The 25,728-nt window shown below is 55.8% G+C and overlaps 1 protein-coding gene across 1 annotated transcript; it reads left to right on the top strand.

The window, feature by feature from the left end:
* Positions 1-1,548: 1,548 nt before the first annotated feature.
* Positions 1,549-11,834, top strand: TMEM114 (transmembrane protein 114; the record flags this gene model as incomplete). Its single annotated transcript, XM_084250247.1, has 4 exons — positions 1,549-1,813; positions 2,126-2,206; positions 10,486-10,623; positions 11,602-11,834. The coding sequence occupies exons 1-4, from the start codon at positions 1,594-1,596 to the stop codon at positions 11,832-11,834; spliced, it is 672 nt and encodes a 223-aa protein (XP_084106373.1). The 5' UTR covers positions 1,549-1,593.
* Positions 11,835-25,728: the final 13,894 nt, after the last annotated feature.

Genomic DNA, 25,728 nt, shown 5'->3' on the forward strand with positions numbered 1-25,728 from the left:
GAGCCGTTCCCAACCAACTCTACTTTTACTTCAGAATTATGTCAAGAGGACACCACCGGCTGAAAGGCGTCTAGAATGTGAAGGTGGATCAGAATGGTGTTGACTGAACTATCCTAGAGCTCTAGCATATTGTCTGAATAGGAGCAGATAGAGAGGTAGCAGATAACTCCATCATTCAAGAGTCATTAATTACATTAAGGAGAAGATATTTAAAATGTACCCCACCCCGAGTGCAAACTGGTCCAACCACTATGGAGAGCTGTGTGGAGATTGCTGGACCTACTTGAGCTTCCATATGATCCAGCAATTCCACTCCTAGGTATTTACCCAAAGGACACAGAAACATCCATTCCAAAGAGCACCTGCACCCCTATGTTTATAGCAGCACTATTTACAATAGCTAAGCTTTGGAAACAACCCAAATGCCCAAAAATACATGACTGGATCAAGAAGATGTGGTCCATATACACCATGGAATATTACTCAGCAATCAAAAAAGATAAACTCATGCAATTTGCAGCAACATGAATGGAGCTGGAAGGGATCATGCTCAGCAAAATAAGCCAGAAAGAAAAAGAAAAATACCGGATGGTCTCACTCATAGCAGGAATCTAGAAAACTTAAATAAGGGACCAGGAAAATGAATAACTATAAGAAAGTGAAAATCAAAATCAACAAACAACTACGAACCAGAGACACTCTATGGGGGGTAGGGGGCGGGGAGGGGAGGGATTGGGGTCAAAATAAGGGGGTTGTAATTGTATGGGGAATATAAAAATAAAATTTATTTTAAAAAAATGTACCCCACCCCAATTTTCAAGGCATTTCCCACCTATTTTGAGACCAGCGTTGGGCTTTCTCCTCGGAGGCCACCAGATCCTTCTACCATGTCAGCCCCTCTCATGCTGCCTTCTAGGGTTGGTAGCTGTCAGGATCCTCATCTTAGGACACGGGAAACTGAGGCTCACAGAGGTTCGGCAACATCTCAGGACTGGCTTGGGCGTGGAGGAGTCGGGACACTTGGGCATGTCCTTCCACCCCCACCCCTGCAAGTAGGGGAAGATGCGGGAAGGGCCGGCCAGGCGGCTTCTGGAGCGCCAGGCTGGAGCGGGAAGTTGGGGTGCGGTGTGGGAGAGACAGGCGCATTGGGGCGGGGAGGGAGAGGCAGGGCAGCGTGGAGAGCGGCTGGGGTTCCGTTGGAGACGGAGGGACAAGGCTTGGGGGCGAGCAAGGAGTGGGTGAGACGGTGCCCCGGGCTGGGGTGGGGTCCAGGGGAGGTGGGGGCGTCAGGGAGGCGGGCGAAGGCTCAGCAGGGGTCTGAAGTCCGAGCGCTCCAGGGAGGGCCCCGAGGCGCAGCCGCGCCCGGGGGCTGGGGACGCGGGTCCGAGGGCGGAGCGCGCGCAGGTCCGCGGCGCAGGTGAGGGTCTGAGGGGCGGAGCCAGCCCGGGAGCGAGGGATCCAGCCCGGGGCTTGGGCTCCAGCTCCCGGCTCCGAAGCTGGGAGGAGGCGCGGGGCGCGGCCGGCGGGCTGGGGCGCGGGTTGGCGCCAAGGAGGGGCCGCCGGGGCGGGCGGGTGGGCGCCCGGGGCTGCGCGATGCGGGTGCACCTGGGCGCCCTGGCCGGCGCGGCGGCACTGACCGGGGCGCTCAGCTTCGTGCTCCTGGCGGCCGCCATCGGCACCGACTTCTGGTACATCATTGACACCGAGCGGCTGGAGCGCAGCGGCCCGGGGGCGCAGGACCAAGTGGGGGGCGCCAACCTCAGCCAGCTCGAGCCCCTGAGCTCGCACTCCGGCCTCTGGCGGACCTGCCGGGGTAAGGGTGCCCGCGGGGAAGGGGCTGGGGCCGCGCCGTTGCCCGCGCCGTGCCGGGCTCGCCTGGGGCCCGTCTTGGCGCGCGCCCCCTCCCCAAGCCCCCAACCCCAAACGCGCAGCCTGGGGGCGCGGGGTGGTGGGCGGCAGGTGGCCAGAGGGCGGGGTATTCGAGAGGTGCCCGGCTCGGTCCGCTGCTGCTCCGCTCCTCGCGCGCCTCCCGGTTGGGGCTCCCGGGGGGGCTCGGGGGCCAGAGGCGCGCGCCCTGGGGTCCCAACCCCGCGCCCCCGCCCAGCGATTCCTCCGCCCCACCCAGTCCAGAGCCCGTGCGCGCCGCTGATGAACCCCTTCTGGCAGGAGAACGTCACCGTCAGCGACTCCAGCCGGCAACTTCTTAGTGAGTCCCGCCAAGGTGGGGATGGGGGAGAGCTCGGGGGCCGCCGCGGGATTTGGGGGGGTCTTCTCCAAACAGCCGGGCGGGGCGCAGGAGGGGGGTGTCCCTCGCTCCCCCTGTAACTTTGTGTGGTTTCGCAGTGAACATGCAGGAGCTGGAGGCACCCTGCGCTCTGGCCCCGACCCCAGGGCGCACGGGAGGGAGGTGGGTGTGCTCCGAGCGTTGCTTCAAGAATAATCAGGAGTTTCTGCCTTAGCGGTCAGGGAACTGGGGGTCCAACCCCAGCTCTGACTCTTCCCCCGACCTCTGTGAGCCCGGGGTAGGCATTTGAGGCTCCCTGGTCCCTGGTCTCCACAGCTCTCCAGAGGAAATAGCAGAACCCCCAGGGGCGTGGCCAGGAGCCCAAGAACTAGCTGGATGAAAAACCACCTTTGCTGGGACCTCACAGCACCTCGTGGTTTGTGGGGGCTGGGGGGGCATGGGGTTTCGTGGTGGGGGGTGTCTCTGTTGCTTATCATTTCTCTGCCTTGCTTTGATACCAAGTGTTAGGCACGTAGCAAGAGCTCGGTAAACGCAGTCCTCTCATTCCCTCCAGCCACTGTCAGGCAGCCCCATCTAGGGAGTGCTGACCCTGACCCTGACCGGTGCCCGGGGCGGGCATCAGCCCACTGACCCCACCTCTGGGTAGATGGGATGACCACAGTCTGCCCCGCTTCCTTGTGTGACTTGAAAATGCAACCAGGCACCAGGAGTTTGAGGATCAGGAGAAACTCAGACCCCAGGGTCTGTTCATCTGTTCAGCCTCAGACCTAGGTCTACCCCCTGCTTTTTAAAAGTATGATTTGCATTTCTGTGACTTGCTACCAAAAGACTCCTGGCTGATCCAGCCAGCACGGTGGGTTCCCCTGCACCCCCTCCTAGAGGCTGTGGCCTTGCGAAAGTCCCGCCTCTCTGAGCCTCAGTTGCCCTGTGGGCGTGAAGAGGAAAACTGTGGCCTCTTCCTGCAGTTATTGCGGGACGAAAAGCAAGGCTACTTCAGCCTGGCCTGAGGTGCAGCGGCTGTGATTGCCACCCATCGGCTGGGAGAGAGCAGGCTGCCCTTCAGAACACATGCTCGCTGCAATCCCCAGGAGGAGCTTTTCCCAGAATCTCTCATCCCAGAATGGATTTGCGTCTGTCTGAGCCCTTTCGTAATGTGAAGACTTTTTACTCTTGCAGGGCCCGCTGCCGAGGCGCGAGCAGAGGGGCGGTAGCAGGCTCCCCAGCAGCCTCCTGCACAGATCCTCTGTCTGGGCAGATCCTTGATTATTTCCTCCAATAAGCCTAAGCAAGTCAACCACGTGGGGCCCAATAAGCAGGCACCAGTGTTGGCTTAAGTAAGTGTTGGCAAAAGTAAGTGAGTTTATTAGAGGATCAGGGTTGAGGACTTGAGCCCAGAAACAGCCTGCAGACAGCTCTGAGGAAACTGCCTGGATTCTGAGGATTATACATAGTGGGAGACACAAAACATTTCTAGGTTTCTAGAAGGAAAGTCTGGGCAGGGACCCGTGCTGCTGACATCGTCTGTGCGTGGAGGAAGGCAAAGAGGGTTGTTAAACTCTAAGCATCGTCTGTTTAGAGGCTGATTTTCTGGGAACCGGGAATTTTAGCAACGCCACACATCTGGGAATGGATACTATTTGAAGCTAGTGATTTGTCTGGGGGAAGCAGTTTCCAAAATGCTGCTTTTTCATAAAGATGATGTTTTTCTTGGGCTCGGTTTCCTCAGAGGACCGGGCAGCTGTAGCCCTTAGTTGGAGCCAGAGAGTCATTGTTCGCCTCGGTTAACCTGTGGATGATGGGTCTTCCAGATTAGTTTTGAGGATGCTGGAGGTTTGGACTGGATTTTTTTTTTTTTTTTGGGGGAATGGGGAATCATCAGATTCAGCACAGTGTGGATAGAGTCACAATCTAGTGCCAACCAGGCTAGCTGGATCAGCCAGGAGTCTTTTGGTGGCAAGTCACAGAAACCCAATCACACCTTTGCAAACAATTACCGGCCTATGGACCGGGAAAGCTGAAGCCTGCTGGCATCTAGAGAAATAAGCTCGATTTTGTTCTTCTCTGTGGCCTCTCCTATTTGAGTTCTGCCTTCATTTAATGCTCTCCAGCTTTAGCAACTCCAGCAGAAGGTCTTTCTCTTTCCCGACCTTCCTGCAGAACCCCCAGTAGGCCTGGGTCATAGCCCACGATGCCTGCTGCAGACAGGTAGGGGAGGGACTCAGGGCAGAGCCTGGGGCACGGCTGGCTTTCCAGAGAAAGCAGGGATGTTTCTGGAGGGCAGTGTAGAAAGGGCCTCTCAGAGGCACCCCTTCTGCTCCCCATGCCTTCTGCCAGCTGGTCTAAGAGCCCAGGAGGAAGGGCAGGCTGGTTGTCCTGCCAAGAAACACCGCTAGTAATGGCCGGGTCTTTCTCTAAGAAGGTGAAGTTGAAAAATCGCAAGGTTGGCTTTCCTGCCTTTCTGGGGGCCGGAACACGGAGCAGCGTGGAAAGGGAAAAGCTGGTGCAGGTTGTTGTGAGAATGGAGGTGGAAGGGACAGGAATGGATATGGGACCGGGGACATTATGCATCGAGTGGTGGCCTGGGTCCAGAGGGGGTGCTCAGTGTGCTGGGAGTGCGGCTGCTGTAGGCAGAGATGTAGCATTTCCTGCCCTCGCGGCCCCTCCAGGCAGGAAGACCCAGGTTTCAGGCTGCCTCCCAGAGTGCCCGTGGAAAGTCACGCACACATTTTAAATAAAAAACATCACATTCAAAGCAATTTTATTTCTTGGTATGCCACGTGAGGCTTCTTAAAAGTGGTTCACCCTATCACTTTAGAAACAGTTAAAAACAAGATACACCCTCAGTCAGTGCCTATGGATGGAATGATGGTTAAACTTTTACATGTGATACAGCCCGTCTGTGGAATATTATGTGGTCAGTAAAAAGAACAGCCTCCTGGGATAGAACTTTAAGCTGGGGAATGAATAAAAGCAAGTCAGAGAGTGTTATGGGCAGTATGATGCTGTGGGTTATCTCTGCCTCCACTCCCCACATCGGACCTTTTGTATGGCTCCATGCCAGGCTTTAAGATGCAGCTTGATTTTCTATGCTGTTAAGAAAGACAGTCGCACTGGCAGTTATAATGGTGAGATGCTGTGCCTCGTCAAAGTGTCCTGTTTTCAGATGTGTCCAGGTGTCTCCGGCACACACCTCAGAATTAGAGAAATATGTAGACATGTTGATAAGTGTATAAATACAGGTGAGAAAGCTGGGACGAGGTATAGCCAAGCATTTAGAGAGGTTCACTCTGGGAGGAATGGAAGAAAGAGTAGAGGTGGGTGTCCAAAGGGTCTTGATTTATTTATTTTTTCTAAGAATATTATTGTGCATTGCTATAAAACAAACTCCAGGAGGGCTGACCTAGAGGTGGGCTTCAGTGTGGCTCTTGAGTCTGTGTGTGGCCTCTGCCACCTCTCCAGCTGCAAAGGCTGAGATGTCGCCGTGCCTCCTGACTGCTTCTGTCCCCTCTTCTGGAACAAAGGCCCCCACTTCTCAACCCAGTGAACTTGGCCTCACCTTACTTTCAGGGCTCAGCAGTGGGCTCCCTCTCACCCCCAGCCCTTCCTGACTTCCAGGAGGGGCGGAGCACCCTCTGCTGCAGCCTCTGCTCCACCTTGTCAGCCTCTTTCCAGTTCTGACGATTTCTGGCCCATTTGGAGCAACCAGCATAAGAGCTTGAAGCTCAGTTTTCTCATCTGCAAAATGGGAATTACCAACTCCTACCTGCCTCAGATGCGTGGGGACAGGAAAGCAAAGCCTGTTCTTCCGTTCAGCACTCACGGCGGTTTGGCCAGGTCAGAGCTGTGGTCCAGCTGATGGGGAGGAAACGGGCTTTTGATGGATGCTATGGTTTGCTTAATAAGAGGTGAGGTTGGGATATGAATTTGCGTCTTAGCTTGTAGACATTTAATCTTTTTATATCACAGCAACACACCTTGGTCACTACAATGATAACTAAGGGGACTATATTCCAGTGAAAACAGACACGAGGGCAAACACTGACAAAATTTTTTAAAAATCCATTTCCTTACCAGGCATAATAGAACTGAGTACCTCGGAGCCTGCCTTAGAGTCTCAGAGTCACATTGACAAGGTTTGAAAATAAAGGCAGTGACATTTTCCCCTTTGGGAAATTGGTTCTGAGACTTTCTTCCTTTGCCAGAGCTTTTGAAGTGTCTGGAGAAGGATGCGTCCCTGTTCTTTTTAAGAGCAGAACTATTACTTCGCTAGCCACTCGGGGACTTCCTGACCTCACAAGCATGCAGGGGCCTGGTTTTCTCTTGGTGCTGTTCTTTGAACACTCCGCTAATGGAAGAGCCACAAGCAGTTTCCTTAGTGTAAACACCATTGCTTCTCCCTGGCTTGTTCTTCTCTTGCAACAAAAAAGTGAGTCAAAAAGATCTCTTCTCTTGGATACACCTTTGCCCTTGATGAAGCCATTATCTGCCAACACTATAATTGATTTTTAATTTAAAACTTTATTTAGTTTAAAACTTCATTTAATTTAAAACTTTAAAACTTTAATTTAAAAACTTCAGCACTCATCTGTTGAGCCCCTGTGAATCCACTGCAACGGGTTGGAAGGTGCCACCTGCCAAAGGTGGGCCCATGTCCTAGGCTCTGGTGCCTGTGAATTCAGCCTTACTTCGAAAAGCATTTTTGCAGATGTGTTAAGGATCCGTAGATGGGATCGTCTTGGATAAGCTGGATGGGCCCTAAACCCTATGACATTTGTTCTTATAAGAAGAGAATTGCAGAGAAGATCACATGAAGATGAAGGGGGAGACTGGAGTGATGCGGCCACAAGCCAAGTGATGTGTGACAACTGCCAGGTGCTAGTAGAGGCCAGGAAGGACTCTCCCTTGGACCCCTGCTGGCACCTTGATTTATGGGCTCCGGAACCATGAGAGAATACATTCCTGCTGCTCTTAAGCCACCTAGCTGATAGGACTTTTTTACAGTGACCGAGAAAGTGAGTGCAGCCATCTTATCCAAAGAATTCCCCTCCCGCCATTTACCACCTCACGCTTATGATCTCGGCACACATCACTGTTTCTGTTTCCTTGCTTCCCCAATATCTGGGTCCTGTACTGGACTCCACAAGGGCAGGGATCCTAGACACTTGCTCTGCATGCCCTTGTGTGCCCGGCATTGTAGGATGACTGTACCCACAGCCACAGGCAGTCTAACTGGGTTACAGCTCAAGTGTGTTGCAGTGCTCAATTCTCCTGTTACAACAGTCGTATCACAACACACCTTTATTCTATTGATATCTGGGATTTCAGGCTTACAGCCAGAGGACCCCCCCAACTCAGCAGGCTCATGAGTGAGCTAACCCTCCGAGGAGCCCTGCAAGGACCTGCTTATATAAGCGAAAGGGGAGGGGTACATTGGCTTTATGCAAATGAGGCTTTCTGTGCTCTTGTGATTGGTGGAAAGTTAGGCAGTGATTGGTGGAATTTCCATCCTGGGCGTGGCTTGTAGGGTGGCTTTGTATCTTATCGGTGTGCATGGGAGGTTTGAGGGGTGACAGAGTAGGGTGTAAAGACCCCTCAGTTGGCAGGTGATGGGACTGACATTTGAGGAAGGCCGAGGGTATGAAGATGGTTGATTAACAATGCATGGTTGATTGTAGACGATGATGGCTCTGGTGGGCGGTGAGCGTGGCCACCAGAGACCAACTGCCTGTGAATTATTCATCTTTATCCCTGCACCAGCATTCAGCACAGGACCGACCGCCACGCCATGCGCACATCTGCTGAATTTAGTATGTGGAAGTGAATGGGAAGGATTTTTCCTTCCCACAGGGTATGAATTCTGGGCTAGGGTGCAGTTAAGTGGTCTTTTGGAGACAAACCCTCTTGCTCCCCACTGCACTTCCGCCCCCTCCTAGCCACCCCGCCTCCCTCTGGAAATGCACTCTGTGGAACACATCCCCCGTCCCCCTTGGGGAGCTGTGTCCAGGCCCACTGCTTCCTCCAGGGGTGTGGGTGGGCGCGGGGACACTTCCAGGCAGCACAGCCTAGCAACTGTGAGGTTCCAGGACTGTGGTCTTGGAAATAAAACAACAAAGGCTCAGGTGTGTGCATGCGTGTGGGTGCCTGAGCCGCATCGCAGCAGGAGGTTTTACAACCCTCCCCTGGGTGCCTGCTCTTCCCCAGACATCTAATAGAACATCAAGTCTGCTTGCAGCTTGTCGGAGCTCACACTCTAGGCTGCCGGGCTGAACCAACTCCGGGAAACCTCATTAATTTCTTAATGAGAAATAATTTCATTTCTTAGCTATAGTCTGGCGGCGATGCTGTGCAGGGGACCATTTATAGGTACCACACCAGCTTATTTATTCTTTCTTGCCCAAGACTTTTTCCTTAGAAAAGGCAGGCAGAAGGGAGGCAAGGAGGGACGCACATCCTGACCCTGTGTGACGGTCCTGGAGGAAGACCAGTCTGGTCGCTCTGCTCCCCGAGGTCCGTGGCATTTAGGGGCTGGAAACCCGCATCCTTGTTGAGGGCAGGGTTGTTTATTCAGTGCCCAGCCTCGCTTGCTACCCCACTTTGCTTCATTGTCTTGGCACAGACTGTTCTAGTGGTAACAGCATGAGCCGGCAGCATTGCCTCCACGATGCGGGTGTGGAAGTGGGGTTCTGGGGGTGTCAGCAAGCTGCCACGGGCCCATAGCAGCGGCCAGTGAGCATGCCGAGCAGCTGGTTCTACAGCCTGCATTTTATCCACTCTGTGTGTGTGTGTGTCTTAGAACAACACTGCCATGTTCTTAGGTGGACAAAAACCTATTGCCCACGCATCAAGCCCTGCCAAGTTGTAAAGGGGAGACGAGGTTGCCCATGTCACAGAACCCACGTCCTAACAGGTGACACAGAAGAGTGATGGATGCCGTGACCATAGGCCACGCATGCCAGGATTGGGTGACCCTGAGAGGATGCAGAGGAAGACACTGGAGCTGGGCACTGGGTGGGTATGAGGGCAAGGAAGGACTCTCTAGAAGAAACGATGCTGAGCCTGCTCAGAAGGAGAAGAGGGAAGTAGGGTAGTGCTGCCCTTTTCGCTTTGGCTGCTGGGAAGCTCCACACCACCGCGTGGGCACATATTTAGATCTTGAGATCTTGAAACCCTAGGCTCTCTCCATGCTCTTTCCCTGGGGTCTCACGCCTGGATCTCACTGTCACCTGTTCTGGTTCTCACACCCTTGCAAAGCCCTCACCAATCCTGCCTTCCACACACCTGGTGCCTGAGCGTGCCTCACCCCCACCTCCTCGACCTGGCAACCCCCCTTCCCCTTACCAGCGTTGGTGCCCCGACCCCCGTGATCTCCCCTCCCCAGCCAGATTCCTCCCCTTAGTTTTTTCTAATCGGCTGAGAAGCGACCACGTCCCGGACTTGTGGCACAGCCCACCAGATGCAAAATCAAGGTGTGTGCAGCCCCCCACAGGCTCTAGGGAGACCGTGCCAGGCCCCTCCCTCGTTCAGGGGCTGCGGCCACAGAGCGTGTCCCTGGGTCTGCAGCAGCTGCTGCCCACCCCCGCGCTACCACGCCTCTCTCTTCCAAGAACACCGTGACCGGGCAGGGCCCCTCGCACGCAGGCTGCCCTCATCTGCAGTCCCCGAACCTACCTCATCTGAGACTCTTGTTCCAAAGGAGGGTGCAGTCACAGCGTCCCCCCACCACCCCAGGCTACCCTGTGGACGTGGTCGTGGACGTGGGCGTTGTCTTCCAGTGCACCATGCCGGCTACTCTCAGCACAGCAGCCAGAAAGGCCCCGGGAGCCTGAAGATGAAGCCTGCGGCTCTGCCCCATCTCACGCAGAGTCCAGCCTCCCCTGGCTCTCGGCCATGTGGCCCATCCAGACGCTGCCTCCACGTCTTATCCTGGCTCCGCCACTGTCTGAGAGGGATGGGCTCCCCCCCAGCCCGCCACCCTTCCCTTCCTGCCATTTTGCTTGAGGGCCACCTACCTGCAAAGGCGCGGGGGAAACAAGCAGGGCGAAGCTTAGATCGCAAAGGCCTGGTGCCCGAAGGACCTCAAGGGCTGGCGTTATTGTGATCATTGATAATGAGCAGCAGCGGCGCTGTTCATCGCTTCCCCAGCATGCAGGTGCTGGCCAGGGGGAGGTGCTCTGTGAATGTTTGTTGATTGACTGATGGATGTTAGTGCCCCTTTTCAGCCCGCTCTCCTCTCTTCCAAGCCATGCATGGGACCTTTGTGATTTTGCTGCCGCTCAGCCTGATCCTGATGGTTTTTGGGGGGATGACGGGGTTTCTGAGCTTCCTCCTGAGAGCTTCCCTCCTCCTGCTGCTCACAGGGACACTCTTCCTCTTTGGAGGTAGGTGCCCATGTTGGGAGCTCAAGGTCCCACGGTGGGGGGGGGGGCATCACCTCTCAGCTCAGCGTCCCATTGGCGACACCCCTGCTGGTGGGGAGAGAGATTTCCAGCTCGGGGTCCGGGGTGTGTGTCCCAGGAGAAGCCGAGGGCGGGGCCGGTTCTGAGGGCCCCTCTCACGATTTCCCGAAGAAACCTCGAGGAGCCGGCTTCAGCTCTGGGCTGCCGGCTGGCGGCCCCTCCTCTCTCCCCCAGCCTGCTGCTCTCACCAGCAGGGCCTCAGGGTTGAAAGACAGGCTGACCAAGACCAGAGACTTCCAGGGGGGCCCAGCACACCGGGCTGCTGCTGCCCAGCTTCCCTCCTTAACGGAGCCAGGGCAGTGAGGATGCACACCTGGGCCCGGGGCGGGGGTAGGAGGAGTAGCTGGGGAGGAAACACCCCAAGGCCCTGGTGTCCCCTGCCCCCGGGATCATTCCTGTTGGCACGAGAGGCTCACCATGGCCCAGTCTGGGCACCAGCGCCGCCCAGCCGGGCTGTCTGGGATGGACTGAGCGCTGGATGGGGGTGGGGGTGGGGCGGGGCAGCCCTTGGCTCCTGGCAGGGGAGCAGGGGCTGCTCGCTGAGATCGGTGCAGTCGCCGCCTGTGGCCAGTGGCTGTGGGGCTGGGCAGTGCGGCTCTCAGGACGTGTCTGTGATGACCCACTGGGCACTGGGGAGTCCAGGACGAGGCCCCGGTAGCTCACAGCCCTGGGGCAGACAGACATTACTTAGGGGGGTGTCAGGAGTGAGCTGAGGTCCCAGAGAAGGGGGGCTGGACGCTGTGAGCCGCAGTGCTCGGGGAGGCCCAGGAGTGGACACGAGGAGATGCTGGGGGCGGGGGTTGGGAGTTACTGATGGTGGGGGGGCGGAGAGGGGAGAGGTTGCTGGGGGGAGGGGTTTGGGGGAGGGGAGGTCTTGACCCTCTCCTCCTGCCCCCCCAGCCTTGGTGACCCTGGCGGGCATCAGCGTCTACATCGCCTACTCGGCCGCTGCCTTCAGGGAGGCGCTGTGTCTGCTGGAGGAGAAGGTGCTCCTGGAGCAGGTGGACATCCGCTTCGGCTGGTCGCTGGCCCTGGGCTGGGTCAGCTTCGTCACCGAGGTGCTCACCGGGGCGGCCTTCCTGTCGGCGGCCCGCGTGCTGCGCTTGCGCCGGAGGCAGGACCAGGTCATGTAGCCAAGGCCGGGGGTGACCGGGGGGTGACCGGGGGGCGGCCGGGAGGCGGCCGGGCCTCCTTGTCCTCGGAGGCCTGGAGGCCCTGGGGCCAGCCCGAGAGTGGGGGGCCGATGAGCTGAGGGCCTGACTCGCCTGCTGCTGTCTGTGCCGCGGGGGTGTGTGTGTCCCTCGTGAGGAGTCCTAGGGAGCCAGAAACCAACAAATAACAAAAATGTCATCATCATAAATAGAACTTTAAAGACTGCAATCTCTGTGCGTCCTCTGGCTTCATTTCATTCTCCCTGACACCGCCCCCCACCCCAGGCTCCTCATCTTTGTGAAGGAAGTAGAGGACCAGAGAGGTCAGGTGAGTTGCACAAAGGTGCACAGCCAGGTAGTGGCACATTGCTCCCCAAACAGTGCTCTCTCCTTGATCACAGCTTTGCTGAGTGGGCTGACGGCCGCTGGCTGCAATAAGATTTCTGTGTGTTCATACCCCCCAGACTTGGGGGGTCCCACAGGACCTGGAGCCGAGGCGGAGGTCACAGTGTGGCCTTCGGGGGGAGACAGCAGAGATCTGGGCTCCTCAGCAGCCGGGCGGGGAATGCTGCTTCTTAAACTCAGCCGGTCCATGCATGTCTGGTCCAGAGCCTGACCTGCCAAGGCTGGGGGTGACCTGGGGGTGACCAGGGGGCGGCAGGGGGGCGGCTGGGCCTCCTTGTCCTCGGAGGCCTGGAGGCCCTGGGGCCAGCCCGAGACCAGCCCTGGTCAGCGAGCAGGGGCCCGATTTTAAAACATCATAGAGCCATTGCTGAGACGGAAGCCCCTCGTGAGCACTCAGGGGCCCAGTGTGCTCTGTGTGTCACTTAAAACTCTCAGAGGGCCCGGAGGGCGGAGGGGAAGGGTCCTCTCCATGAGCAGGCCGGGCTTTCCGCCAGCCTGCGGCAGCCGGGACTCATTCGCAAGCTCTTCCGCAGAGGGATGAGCCCCCCAGCGCCCTTGGTCCTCAGTCCACACGAGCTCAGGGCGCCCTCAGCTCCAGGACTGATGGGAGGGGGAAGAGTTGACGGAGCCCTATTCTCCGGGGCAAAGTCCAAGCTTGCCTTTCTAATAAGCTCTGGGGAGGGCGGGTTTCTAAAGTAGAGCCCACGTGCACAGATGCACACACGTATGCACACACCCCTGTCCCCACCAGGCAAGCCTTACCCTCTGAGCTGCCAGAGCTGGGAGAGCAGCCTGCGAAACTGACCTTTGGTGAGCAGCCCCGTGGCGGCGCATGAGGCAGAGCACCAGCCAGGACAAGTCCAACGCGGTGCCGAGGCTGAGAACCGTTCCTGAACGACTCTGAGATGTGGGGGAGGCCTGGGAGCCCTGAGTTGAAGAAGCTCCTTGGGGAGTGCTAGTGGGTCAGCAGGTTTGGGGACCACTGGTGTGGGTCCCATGATGACAATCATTGTCAAAATGAAGACATCCTCATCCTCACGGTGGCATGATCATCAGAACTGACACCCATTGAGTACCAGGCATTGCACTATTTTTCACGTCAGTCAGTCATTCAACAAACACCCACTGGAAAGCAATTAAGCTGGGCATGAGGGCTCCGTGCCCACCTGGCGAGCCTTGCCCTCCGAGTTGCCAGAGCTGGGAGAACAGCTTGAGAAACAGATCTTTGGTGAGGACTGTGGTCGTAAATGAAGCAGGGTACCGGTGAGGAAACTCAGACACAGACAGGTGCAGTTAATGGACCTGAGGGCGAGGGGAACAAGGGGTGCAGCCAGCACTGACGTTCGGAACTGCCTGATGGCAAGATGGCTTTCTCTCCACCCCGGTCCACACCCGCACCTTCCGGCCGCTGGTGGGGTCAGGGCGTGGCTGCTGCTGCATCCCTTTCTTTGAAATCTGGAAAAGTGCAATCAAGGTAAATTGCTCACAGGCCGTGCGGGGTGAGTGCCTGAGCCGCGTGCAAAGCAGGTGATCACCAGGCTGGAGACAGGAACTGAAGGTTTCACAAAGCGGGGGGCAGCCCTGTGAGCGAGAGGGTGGTCTTTGCTGCCACCTCCCGGCCATATGGCAGAACTGCGCTGGCGGGCGGCCTAGCTCCCGAATCAGCCCCAGGCCTGGGGAAGGCCAGCCAGGGGGTGAACACTGCAGGCCAGGGGTTCTCAACCTGGGCGCCTGGCCACCTTCTCCCCACACCTGGGATCCCTGGGGACCCATTTCTGATTCATGCTTGCGGGAGCGGGGGGTGTGGAGGCCAGAGATGCCGGCCTACAGGACACAGAACACAGAATTACCTGCCACCTGTGCGAGCCGGGGCTGAGGGGCGCTGCTGGAGGAAGCGCCGGGCATGATGGAAGCAGCCCGTGTGCACCCAGAGCTGCTGACACCGCCGACAAGGCTCATCCACTCATGCGGTAACTGTTGGCCAAACTCATGCCAAGTATCAAGAACTATTCTGGGGCTTGAGGGCACTTAGTGGGGGTGGGTGGCAAGAGGTGGCCCTTGCCAGCTTACATGGAAACAGGTGATTAACACGCAGCCCAGGGCACACGTGAGGCCGCAGGCAGCGCTGAGGGCCGGCCCCGAGGGGAGCAGGGCAGGCGGGGTGGCGGGAGGGGATGCTGGGGCGGCCCGCCAGGAAGGGCTTCTTGGAGCAGGTGGTGTTACATTGAGACTCCAAGCAGGACCTGAGTAGGCACCAGCCTCTGTTTCCCCTTGCTGATTCCTGGAGCTGCCCCCCGGGGTGACGGGGGCCACTGAGGTGTGTGGGGGGGGGGCGGCACTTGCAGGTGAGTAAGCTGAGGGCTGAGGGTGCAGATGGAGGGGCAGCTCCCTGGACACTGCAGTGGGGCACCAGGGTCCAGCACCTGCTGTTCTTCTCCCACAGCAAATCCCACAGGCTGGGGATTTACTCGATAGTAAAAGGGGTGCAGTGGGGGGCTGTGCTGAGCCTCACCGTGAATCTCCTCCTGCTGGTCTATGAAAGGTTTGGCGCGGTAAAGAAAAGGAGAGCCAGGCTAAATTCCTCAAAGGGGGGGGGGATTTATTGCACCCCCGGGCGTCTTCACCCACCCCCACCTTGAAGTCGGCGCATTGTCGGGGGACATGTCCTTTTACGGGGTGAGGAGAGGTCAGGCAGGAAAACTGGGTTGGCAGGAGGGGAAACGGGTTGAGGCGGAACAAAGTTGGTTTCGCGGAGCCGAGTTGTTTTCTCCTGTTATGGCTTCGGTTTCGGCTGGATGGTGTCAGTGGTCCTGGCGTCGGGGCCTTCTTGGTTTTCTATGGGGGTCTCCTCGTTCCTGGCCCCTGCACGGCCTTTCAGCCTCCCCAGCACATGGCCCCCCCAGCTGGACCTGGAGCCGGGCCTCTGGAGTGCTCAGGCACTGGGCCCCCAGCCCGCCCGCAGGCCCGCGCTGCTCACATATTTGCAGCTGAGGTGCCCTCCGCACACGGGGGAGGGAGATGGAGACAAACGCAGCCGCTCACACGCGCACACACGCACACACGTGTGAGAGACGCTGCAAGAGCTGACACGGCTACGCACAGAGAGAGACCCAGGGGCGGCGGGGCTGGTGGTCAGGGCCGTGCAGGGGACAGAGGAGAAACGGCGCTCGCAGAGGCAGCGAGAGCAGAGGGTGGGGCCCCCGGGACCTGGAACACGGAGGAAAGAGGAGAGAATCTCATGGGAAAGGCGAGCGAGAACAAGGCAGAAACCCCCACAGAAACAGCGGAGGCTCCTGGAGGATTCGGGCGGGCCGGAGGCGTGAATGGGCAGCTTCTGTGGAGGGCCTGGGTGCTGGGGTGGGGGGGGAGCAAGGAGGAGGGGGGCTGGTGGGGAGGGTCCCCTGGGGCTTCTTCTGGGAGCCTGTGGCGAGGCCGGCCTGGGGGCGGAGGGCGAGGTTTGGCAGGCAGCTGTGACTCTGGGTCCTCCTGTGGCCTGGGGGCCTGGACCTGCCTCAGTTTCCCGATCTGGGATGCGAGGCTACGTCCAGAGGGAAGGTACTGGGGGAAGGGAGCTGGTACTCCCAGATCTGCGGGGCTCCCCTTGGGCACAGGCTCTGCAGGGCGGTGACCCTGAGTGCAGACCCTGCTCCCACGCCTACCCCGAGAGCACATTCACCAGCTGGGGGGCAACACTGGCACCTCCTGGGCCCCCTCAGTGGCCTGGGTCCCTCCTCTTCCCTGCCTGGGAGTGTGGAGCGGCTCCCAGATCCCTGTGCTTTGGGGTCGGAAGGTCTCTGCGGGGCGGGCGCCTGTGTTGGGAGTGTCTGAAGGGGGGGCTGAGGGAGCAGCAGGGAGGAGAGACAGGGAAGGCTGGGCCTCGGGCCAGGGCTCTCTTGTCCTGGATGGGGTCCCGTCCTGCAGCAGCCTGTGAGAGCTGCATGCACCCCAGAGGCTCCCGGAGACACAGAAGCCCAGGCCCACCTACTCTGCTAAGCTGCAGGACCCCAGCCCGGTGGCCCCACAGCCGTCCTGTGTCTGTGTCAGGTGCCTGCCTCTGGCCTTCACTTCACCGCTGAACCTCCTGGCCCTGAGGGGCCGCGGGGGCACATTTTATTCTGAATCTGGTTGACCCCTGAGGGGGAGGCTGCCTCTCCAGAGGCTGGAGCAGGGATGCAGGCAGCGTGTTCTTGTGTGGCTCCTCCTGCAGGTCCCCAGCCCAGGGTTCTGCCTCCCCATCCACCAACATCCTGGGGGGCTGCGGATCAGTCCTGATCCCCAGCTGTTGACCTAGTGCTGATGCTGCTGTACGGGGGATCCCTGAGTTTCTCGCCCCTTGTGGCTTCCCGTCAGCGCAGCACTATAGCGACAGTGTGCAGGGGTGACAGAGGATTCTGCCAGAACATCAGCATTTGTTCCATATTCATTTTATTTCCTCAATTAGCAATGCTTAATTTAACGGAGCGCTCGGCCTGGAGGAGGAACAACCACCTGATGACTAATAAAATATTGATGTGCTGAGAGAGCCGATTCCCTTCCTGCCTGGTTCCTTTGTGGAGCTCTCTCCCTGCACCCCCTGGGGGGTTGGGTTTTTGCCTGGAAGCAGCAGCTTGGGGGGGCCAATGGGGAGAGCTGGTTGTGCCTCTGCAGTTTCCGGAGCAAGCCCACGCTTTGTCCCTGGGCCTGGAACTTGGTCCTGATTTTGCACCGTGGAACCAGCTAGGGCCACACCTGATTGGACCAAATCCACATCTCTCCTCCCCTTTGACCTCTGAGCCCCGGGCAGCAATCATGAGCTCAGGGCCTTGTAGAGGCCGACCCAGCAAGGGCTCTGTGGTGAGTTCAAGTGCATACCCCCAAGGAGATACTGAAGTGGTCATTCTCGTGCCCTGTGATGAGGGGTCTTTGCAGATGGGGCTAGTTCAATGAAGCCTGGGTCATACCGGAGTCGGTGACATATACCCAAAGGCTGGTATCTTAGAGGGTCATGTGAAGACGCAGGCACAGAGAGGGCCAGGAGAGACAGAGGCAGAGATGGGAGGGATGTGGCCACGAGCCAAGGAATGTGGGAGCACCAGGAACTAGGAGAGGCAGGAGGGACTGCTTGGGGGCCTTCAGAGGGAGACACATCCTCTTGACACTCCAATTTCAGACTTCTGGCCTCTCGAACTGGGAGAGAAGAACTGTCTGTTCCAAACAACCTAGTCTGTGTCCTTTTTTACGGTGGCTCTGGGAGATTAACAAGGTACTAGAACACAGGGCGGCTTTAAAAGCCAGACTGAGAGCAGCAGAGACTCTCACTGCTGGGTAGATTTCCCAGGTGTCTCCCTCCAGGGGATCCCCAGGAGGAGGGTCTGTTCTAATCTGCTCTGCGGCAGGAAAGGAGACCCATGTGGGGAGGGGAAAGCATCACCCGAGCACAAGCCAGTAAGAGGAGGGCCTTGGCTGGCTGACTCCTGCTGTTTGCTGCACCAACTCTAACTAGCCAAACACAGCCTGAAGCCAGCGGCCAGCATTTCTATCTCTGTGGTCTTAGAGGATTAAGAATCCAGGGCTCAGGGCCTCCCCGGTGGCGGTGGCGCAGCGGTTGAGCGCTGGGTTGCGAAGCTGCCCGCAGCCTCTGCAGCGCCAGTTCCATCCCCGGCTGCTCCCCGGCCACCGGAGAAGGGTCCCACATGACGTGCAGACCTCTCCTGCCGCCCGCTGCTCCCCTCAGCAGTGTACTTCGGTCCTTCTGCCTGCTCTGCTCCCCGCTCTGGCTCTGGTGAATTCTCTTACCCTCCCGCGCCTCTGACTGTGCCCAGTGCTTGTATAAATAAATAAATAAATCTTAAAAAAAAAAAAATATCCAGGGCTCAGCTGTGCGTGTGTGTGGGTTATACTTTCTTCTATTTCTTCCCTCTCAGGCAGCTGCAGGAGGGGCTGGCGTACCCTCCATGTCATCTCAGTGCCTCGTCTTGCAGTGTCCCCGTGTGGGCTGGATCCAGCTTCCCACAATGGAGTGGCCACAGGGTCATCCTGGGGCTTCCTCGCGGTGAACAAGGTGGGCTCCTGCCCCTCAGGACCTAATTTCTGAGTCTTGCAGCATGATTTCGATCCCTAGCTGACCTACTAGGCACAGCAGACCTCTCCTGTCTCCCCGCTGCTCCCCTCAGCAGTGGATTTCAGTCAGTCTGCCTGTTCTGCTCCCCACTCTGTCTCTGGTGAGTCCTCTTACCCCTCCACAATGCTGGCTTGTACCCCAATTCTTGTATGTATGGGAGGGGATGGATTGGGGTCAGAATGGGGGGATTGCAATTGTATGGGGAATATAAAAATAAAATTTATTAATTAAAAAAAAAAGAGACCCACACAGGTAAACAGGAGAGGCTTTCTGCCAGTTCTTTCAGCGTCTGCATGGCCCCCTCCCTTCCCAGGCACAAGTATCCCAGGCACAGTGGTATCTTGTAACCACAATTCCATCCTGCCCTGATTCACCCAGAGGAAGCATCTACCCCAACCTCCAGGGGGAGGCATCAAAGCCACTTTCTAAGTAGAGCGGGGATACTGAAGGCAGTGCTGGCATGGGGGACTAGAGGTAGTGCTGGCATAGGGGACTGGAGACAGTGCTGGAGCCATCTTTAGAAAATGCCATTTGCTAGCCTCCAAGAGTAACCTGCTTTCTCAAGCCTGACCCTCAGGACCCCAAACACCCCTACTCCCAACCCCAGCAAAGTCTGGCTATTTAGTTGAGTTACTAGCAAAGAAAGAGGCTGAGGGGCAAACAGGGGCCAGATCATGAAAGTGCAGAGGAGCATAGAGGTTGCTCCTTCCAGTGGGGAGGTTTTTTTTTTTTTTTAATTGTGGCAAAATACACACAACATAAGGCTGACCATGTAACCAATTTAAAGTGCATGACCCATTAGCATTTAGCACCTCCCCTGTGCACAGTCATCACCATTACCCAGTTCCAGAACTTATTCATCACCCCCAAAGGAAGCCTGTACCCAATGGGAAGTTAATGCGGTAGCAGACACGCTTGTGTCTGGAAGGATCTCTCTGTCTAGTGCTTGGGTGACAGCTGCAGGGACAGAGGCTTCTCTAAAATAGATGAGACAAATAGTGTGGCCAAACCCGCACAGAGGAGGGTGTTTGGGCTAAAATGTACCATTTCCAGGACGTCTTAGGGTTTCTAAAACCAGTTGATTTCTGAGATCTGTTCTGGGCCTTCCGATAACCAAAGAAATCCCAGAGCAAGGGAACTGATGACCCATTCACAGATGAAGAAACTGAGGCATGAAGGCAATTATGGCTCAGATTCACAAATCAAGCTGATGATATCAGAACAAGGACCAAATTCCAATTCAGGGCCATCTCTCTGTCACCCCTCCATAGCTCAGCAGGCACAGCTTAGCAGATTGATTCATTGCTAAGATAAAGATAAATTGCTATTTTTCTCCCCAATAATATTTGTTTAATGTGGACAATTTGAAAAATGTACATATGCAATAGAAAGAGAATAGAAATCTACATTCTATCATTCAGGGATGAGACCTTGTAATAGGTGGGTACATTTCTTTCTAGTCTTTATAGCCACTCAGCTCTTCTTGATAAAGACCCACACAGGTAGGGCCTCCCTGGTGGTGCAAGAGGTTAAGACGCAACCTATGAAGTTATCCGCAGCCTCTGCAGCATGATTTCGATCCCTAGCCAGGGAGCTGACCCACTAGGCACAGCAGACCTCTCCTGACTCATCCGCTGCTCCCCTCAGCAGTGTACTTTGGTCAATCTGCCTGTTCTGCTCCCCACTCTGTCTCTGGTGAGTCCTCTTACCCCTCCACAATGCTGGCTCGTACCCCAATTCTTGTATGTATAAATAAATAAATCTTTAAAAAAAGAGACCCACACAGGTGAACAGGAGAGGCTTTCTGCCAGTTCTTTCAGCGTCTGCATGGCCCCCTCCCTTCCCAGGCATAAGTATCTGCTCATATCAACAGTGTCTTCCCAGAAGTTACTTTTGCGTATTTAGCAAAAGGTGCTTCCTCCAGGTAAGGGCACATTTTACTCTGAGAGCTGTTCCAAAATCCCAACTCTGAACGTAGTTTACATCAGGTCGGAACAGTGAGTTCTTGAGGGGGCAAATGTAACTGTTCTTGACAGCAGAGCTTCTGGTTCCGAGTTATTTTGACTTGAAGATATGTCCATGTTCTCTCTGTGCAGAGGAGGGCATGGCTGAGGCTTAATCTCTTTCATTTAGATGAATACACTGTGGGGAAGCAAAGGCTGAACGTCCATTGTTTACATCTTTATCCATTTCCTTGTTCATGAGCGGGGATTGAAAAAACTGGTTTACCCCAAGGCAGCAGGTTTTGCAGAACTGCTGCTTCACACACTTCGAGCCTCTGCAGATGGCTTTTCTCGCTTGCCTTATACACGGGTGTGGGGATGTTCTTATACACGGGGGTGGGGATGTTCTCAGAACAGTTTGCAATCTGCTCATACATCCTCCAGCAAGCATCTATGCTCCTCACTGCTGGGTATTCTTTGGTGGGTAGCTAGGACCTCCTGGGAGTTCAGGGGAGCTAGTATTCCCAGGAGCACCTTAACCCATGATGGCGGACTGTAGATGCTCTGGCTTCCTTGCCTACAGGTGGAACAACCTTAGGAGTGCTCCCAAGTCCTCTACAGCATCCCATCAGAACTGGCCCTCAGTTTCCCCCTCAGTGCTCTGCTCTGACTGCCTTCCCTTCTCTGTCTCTGCTCCCCAGTGAGACCCTTCTTGAACCGTCTCCCAAACAAACCACTTGCACTTGAATCTTTGGGTCAGAGATCTGCTGCTGGTGACACTCACTGAAAACAAGCTCAAAGAAATCCACCCCAACATTCCAGAAGCTGCTAGGCAGACTGGATGGCTGGTGCTGGCTTAACAGAGAAGGGAGGTCCTTGGAGGGTCTCCCACCAACCACCATGCCCTGCCATCGAGGGGATTGTCCCAGTGGCACTCCACATGCCCTAGGTAAGGTTGGTGAAATGGTGAAGAGGCAACCCAGGAGGTGTTCTTGGAGGAGGAGGCAGAGGAAAAAAGGATAGTAGTATAAATTTTATTTGCAAGACATTGTTCCATCTGCAAATCCCTCTCCTGCTGCTTTCTCATTAGATACTTGGGCACATCCACAGGTGAAGAGCAGGCATTTCTGGCTCCAGGAGAGGAAAGAGACTTGTAAATCCACCATGGCCGGGACTACAATGCACCACCGCCTGACTCTCTAAACTCCCTGACCCTTTTCTTTCTCCAGAAAGAGTTCTCTGGCCATGGACTTCCACAGGAGGAACCACCTATTGCTGGAATTTTCTGGAATTCCCACTGTTACAGGGCAACCCCGATATGAAATGGGTTGCCTGACTGTGGGTTCTCACCTGTGCACTTAAAGGGGACTTTTTAATGCTGAACTGCAGGCACACACAAAAGGATAATAATAGGTTTGTTTATAAGGGAAGGTGAAATGAGGAAACTAATAACTCAGGGAGATAAAGAGGGAGATAAATTCACAAATGCATCCTACCCATTCCACTGACCTGGAATCCCAATGACCTGCTGAGAGCGGGCGAAAAGCCAAGTGCTGTGAGGCCGAGAGTGACCCCAGCTCACGTGGCTGGTTTAATATCCAAACAGAAAACATGGCTTCTTAACTCCGCCCTCAGGTCGTCGCAACCCTCCCTTTGGCGATCATGGGATTTGTAGTTCCCAGTGTCTTGATGGAGTGGGGGTGGAGTCCACAAAACCTGTATGGTGTTTGCTCAGGACATTCTTTCTCCCTAATGCCTCCAACTGAATCACGGTGTAGGTTTGGACAGCGAGATCACTGAGGGTTCCTTAGACCCTCACTCCTCACTCCTGACCTCCTGCCGCCTCCCATTCTGGCCTCCGCTGAGCAAGGACCAGCAGCAAAAGGAAACTTCTGAGAAGTCAGAAGAAAACCTGGCAGGAAGCAGGGACCTCAGACAGCTTAGCAAGTGACCAGAACTAAGTCATCAAAGGGAGCTGGATGAAAGCAGGGAGATCACTCAGGGGGAGTTTAAACACAGACAGCTTAAGTGGTAAGAGACCCAACTGAGGGATCAAAGCGGGCGTCAGTCACTGCTGGGCCAGGGCTGGGGGCTGCTCCTGCGGGTGGGTGGGGGCTGACACAGCGGCCTCTCTCCTTGAGGCAGGGAAATGGGAACTTGGGGAAAGGCAGGACCATAGACAACAGTCACTGTCATATTTTTTTTAGGCCTTTGTATTTTGAAATAATTATAGAGTCATAGGAAATTGCAAGAATAGTACAGAAGAGAGCTGTGAGCGTCCCCACCTGCCCCCAGCAGAGACGGTGACAGCCTCTGTCACTGCAGCGCAACAGCAAAGGCAGGAGATCAACGTGGGCTCAGTGCTGTGGACTAGACTGAAGACCTCACCGGGGTGTGTGTGTGGTGTGTGTGCTCGTGCCCATGTCTGTGTGTGTGTTTCTAGGCAGTTTTCTCCCGTGTGGAGATTTGTATAATCACCCCTCATCATCAAGTCACCATTTTCCATCCCCACTACGGAGCCACAGAGAGCAGAGATGGGGGTTCCTGTGGGTGTGAGCGGGGCTCCTGGCTGGTGCATGGACACAGCTACTCTGCGTGGACTGGACATTCAAGAACAAAATCCAGATGGTTTTTTTTGGGGGGGGTGATAATGAGTGACAAGTCATCATGGGGTGAGAGCTGGTGACCTTGACCTCAGGACACAACACAAACACTACTTGAACCCGGGGAGAACCTGCTGTGATTGTGGGGGTTGCTGCAGGTCAGGCTCCCCTAAGCCCATCATTGTTTCATGAGGCTCCCCAGAGGCTTGGCGCCCTTCTTACAGTCAGGGAGGTGAGGGGTGCTCAGCCAGGCTCCCACCATTGCTAAGTGCTGGGTTTGCACCCCCCCTGGGGCAGCCAACTGACTCCTTTGGAATCAGGTTTTTCTGGAGCTCTTGCTGCAGCAGCTCCAGGGAGTAGAACTTGCGTTTCCTCTTCTTCATGAAATTAAAACAGCCTGGTCACGTATTCTGGAAGAGTCTCAGTTCTGGGTTTTTATCACTGGGCTGGACATTGAGTCCATGGTGCCAGCGTGGCCAGTTGGTGGAGGTCAACAGAGCCAGCCCGGATCCTCAGAGGGGCCCCCGCACCCCCAGTGAGGAGAGGGGCTGCCCGGCATGGACTCTGGACTCGCCCTTGTCCTCCTGATGACGTAACCGTGTCCCCTGCAGCCACGCTGCTGCAGGCCGGGGCAGTGCCCCCTGGATGCCAGCCACCTGGTGTCCAGGGAGGAAGGCAGCTTTCCAGGGACAATGGTGATACTGTAACAGGGGGGTCCCCAGGAAAGGGGGAGGTTCCAGGTTCCCTGCCCCACCCAAGGGAGGGTGGAGCTGAGCAGGGAGAGAAGAAGCTGCAGAGGAGACTGAGGGAGGAAGGAAGCAGGATGGAGCCAGAAGGAGCCCTGGAGGAGGCGCATGGAGCCGAGAGACACGTGAAGAGACTGCGCTTGTCTTTTGGTCATGGACTGGGTGACACAGATGTGGGTGAGACCCGTGGGGAGGTGACCATGGCAGCTTTTATCTTGATGTTGATTTTGCTCTTTTCCTTCCGGGCTTGTCTGGTTGTTTCTGACCCTTTTCTGTGGGTCCCCACTGGAAGATGCTTTGGACTTGGGGCAGGCTCTGGGGCCTTGCTCTGGGCCGATCCCATTTGGATGGAGTTTTACCCACGAGGGGACGGGTCACTTTGGGTGCTTGATTTAGAAACTAGACTCTTTGCCTTTCCTGTGTTGTTTCCTAGATGCATTAAAGTTCCTTCCCATTAAAGTCTCATGTTGTGTGTTGCTGTGGCAGAGGGCAGAACCCATTCAGAGCAGGCAGGTTTGCGGGGTCTGGGCTGCCCTCTCCCTGCCCTGGAACAGTACGAATGCGGGCCGCAGCCTCCCTCAGCCAATAAAAAGAAACAGAGTTTGAGGAAAAGGAAAGTGGTTTAATTTGTTGGCAAATGAGGAGGGCGCAGACTCGTGTCTGAAAGACCCCGCCTGCTCTCGGGCAGGGTGCAGTGTTATTTATACAGAGGGGAAAATAGGGCAGGTGGGCAAGCATCTGCCCAGGCAACGGGGAAGGGGAGGGCAGCCTGGTGGGCACCAGCTTTGCTTCTCAACAGTTGCGTTTAACTCCCTTTTCCTTGGAACGCAAGAGGACAAACCTGTTAGACAAGGGGGCATGGCAAGAGCCAGGGGGCCAGCAAACTTGTTAAAGCTGATCTGAGAGACGGGTCTTCTGTGGCTGCATCGAGGGGCATCCGTTTAGGCTGAGGAAAGGCGCATGGAGAGAGAGCTTGTCCAGAATTCCGGTTTCATCTCTTGAAAGAAACCCTCATCGACTAGTTCTGTTCGCTCTCCCCTCCCCATCTGCCACACCACTGCCTGGATGCAGGTTATTATTTTATTTATTTATTTATTTATACCAGCACTGGGTACAGTCAGAAGTGCGGGAGGGTGAGAGGATTCACCAGGGCCAGAGCGGGGAACAGAACAGGCAGCCTGATGAAGTACACCGCTGAAGGGAGCAGCGGGCACATCAGGAGAGGTCTGTTGCCCCATGTGGGACCCTCGCTGGTGGCCGGGGATCGAACTGGCCCTGCAGAGGCTGCGGGCAGCTTTGCAGCCCAGCACTCAGCCACTGCGCCACCAGGGGAGGCCCAGGTTATTATCTTTTTTAATATATTTTTAAAGCTCAATCATACTGTCTCCTGCTGAACTTCTCTTCCAAATGGATTTATAAACTTTCTGTCTACTCGTCTTACTAGAGCTTCCCATGGATGGAGTTCTCCACACGTAAATACACAAGGAGATGATAGATCTAAGGCTTTGCCCTTTAGCTTTAAGATGTAATTCATCTTAGCACATTAGGCAAACATATCTGCTTGAATTTTTCACCTGAGTCAACTATAAAAATTCCCTTGATAAACAGACAAAACATAACCTTTATTTTAAAAAATATATATCAATTACTATACCTGGTATAATCTTTAAAAAAATCCACTATTATTGATTAACCATTCAGGAACACATCCATAGAATTTTGGGGGGGCAGCTTTCTGTGTGGACATGGGGGCAGCGCCCGGCACAGGGGACAGATGATGTTTTCAGGCACAGCCCAGGACACAGCTCAGCTGGGAACACCTGGAGGCTCTCTTGCCCACAGCAGCAGTGACAGTGCAGAGAGCTGGTCCTGGCATAACTGCGAAAAGCTGCCTGCAGGGCACAGGTGCAGCCCCCCCCCCCTTATACAGGCCGGCGATACCCTAAGGGACTTGGCACAGACTGTATAAAAAGCTTTGCGATGTCTCCCGGGGGGCTGGCTGTGGCTCCCTCTGGTGCCTCCAGCTAACTGTGCAGACCCAAAGACCAGGCAGAGGAGACTGGGCTGAGGTTCTTTATT

The sequence above is a fragment of the Talpa europaea genome (genome assembly GCF_964194135.1).
Source record: "Talpa europaea genome assembly, chromosome: 12".
NCBI lineage: Eukaryota > Metazoa > Chordata > Mammalia > Eulipotyphla > Talpidae > Talpa > Talpa europaea.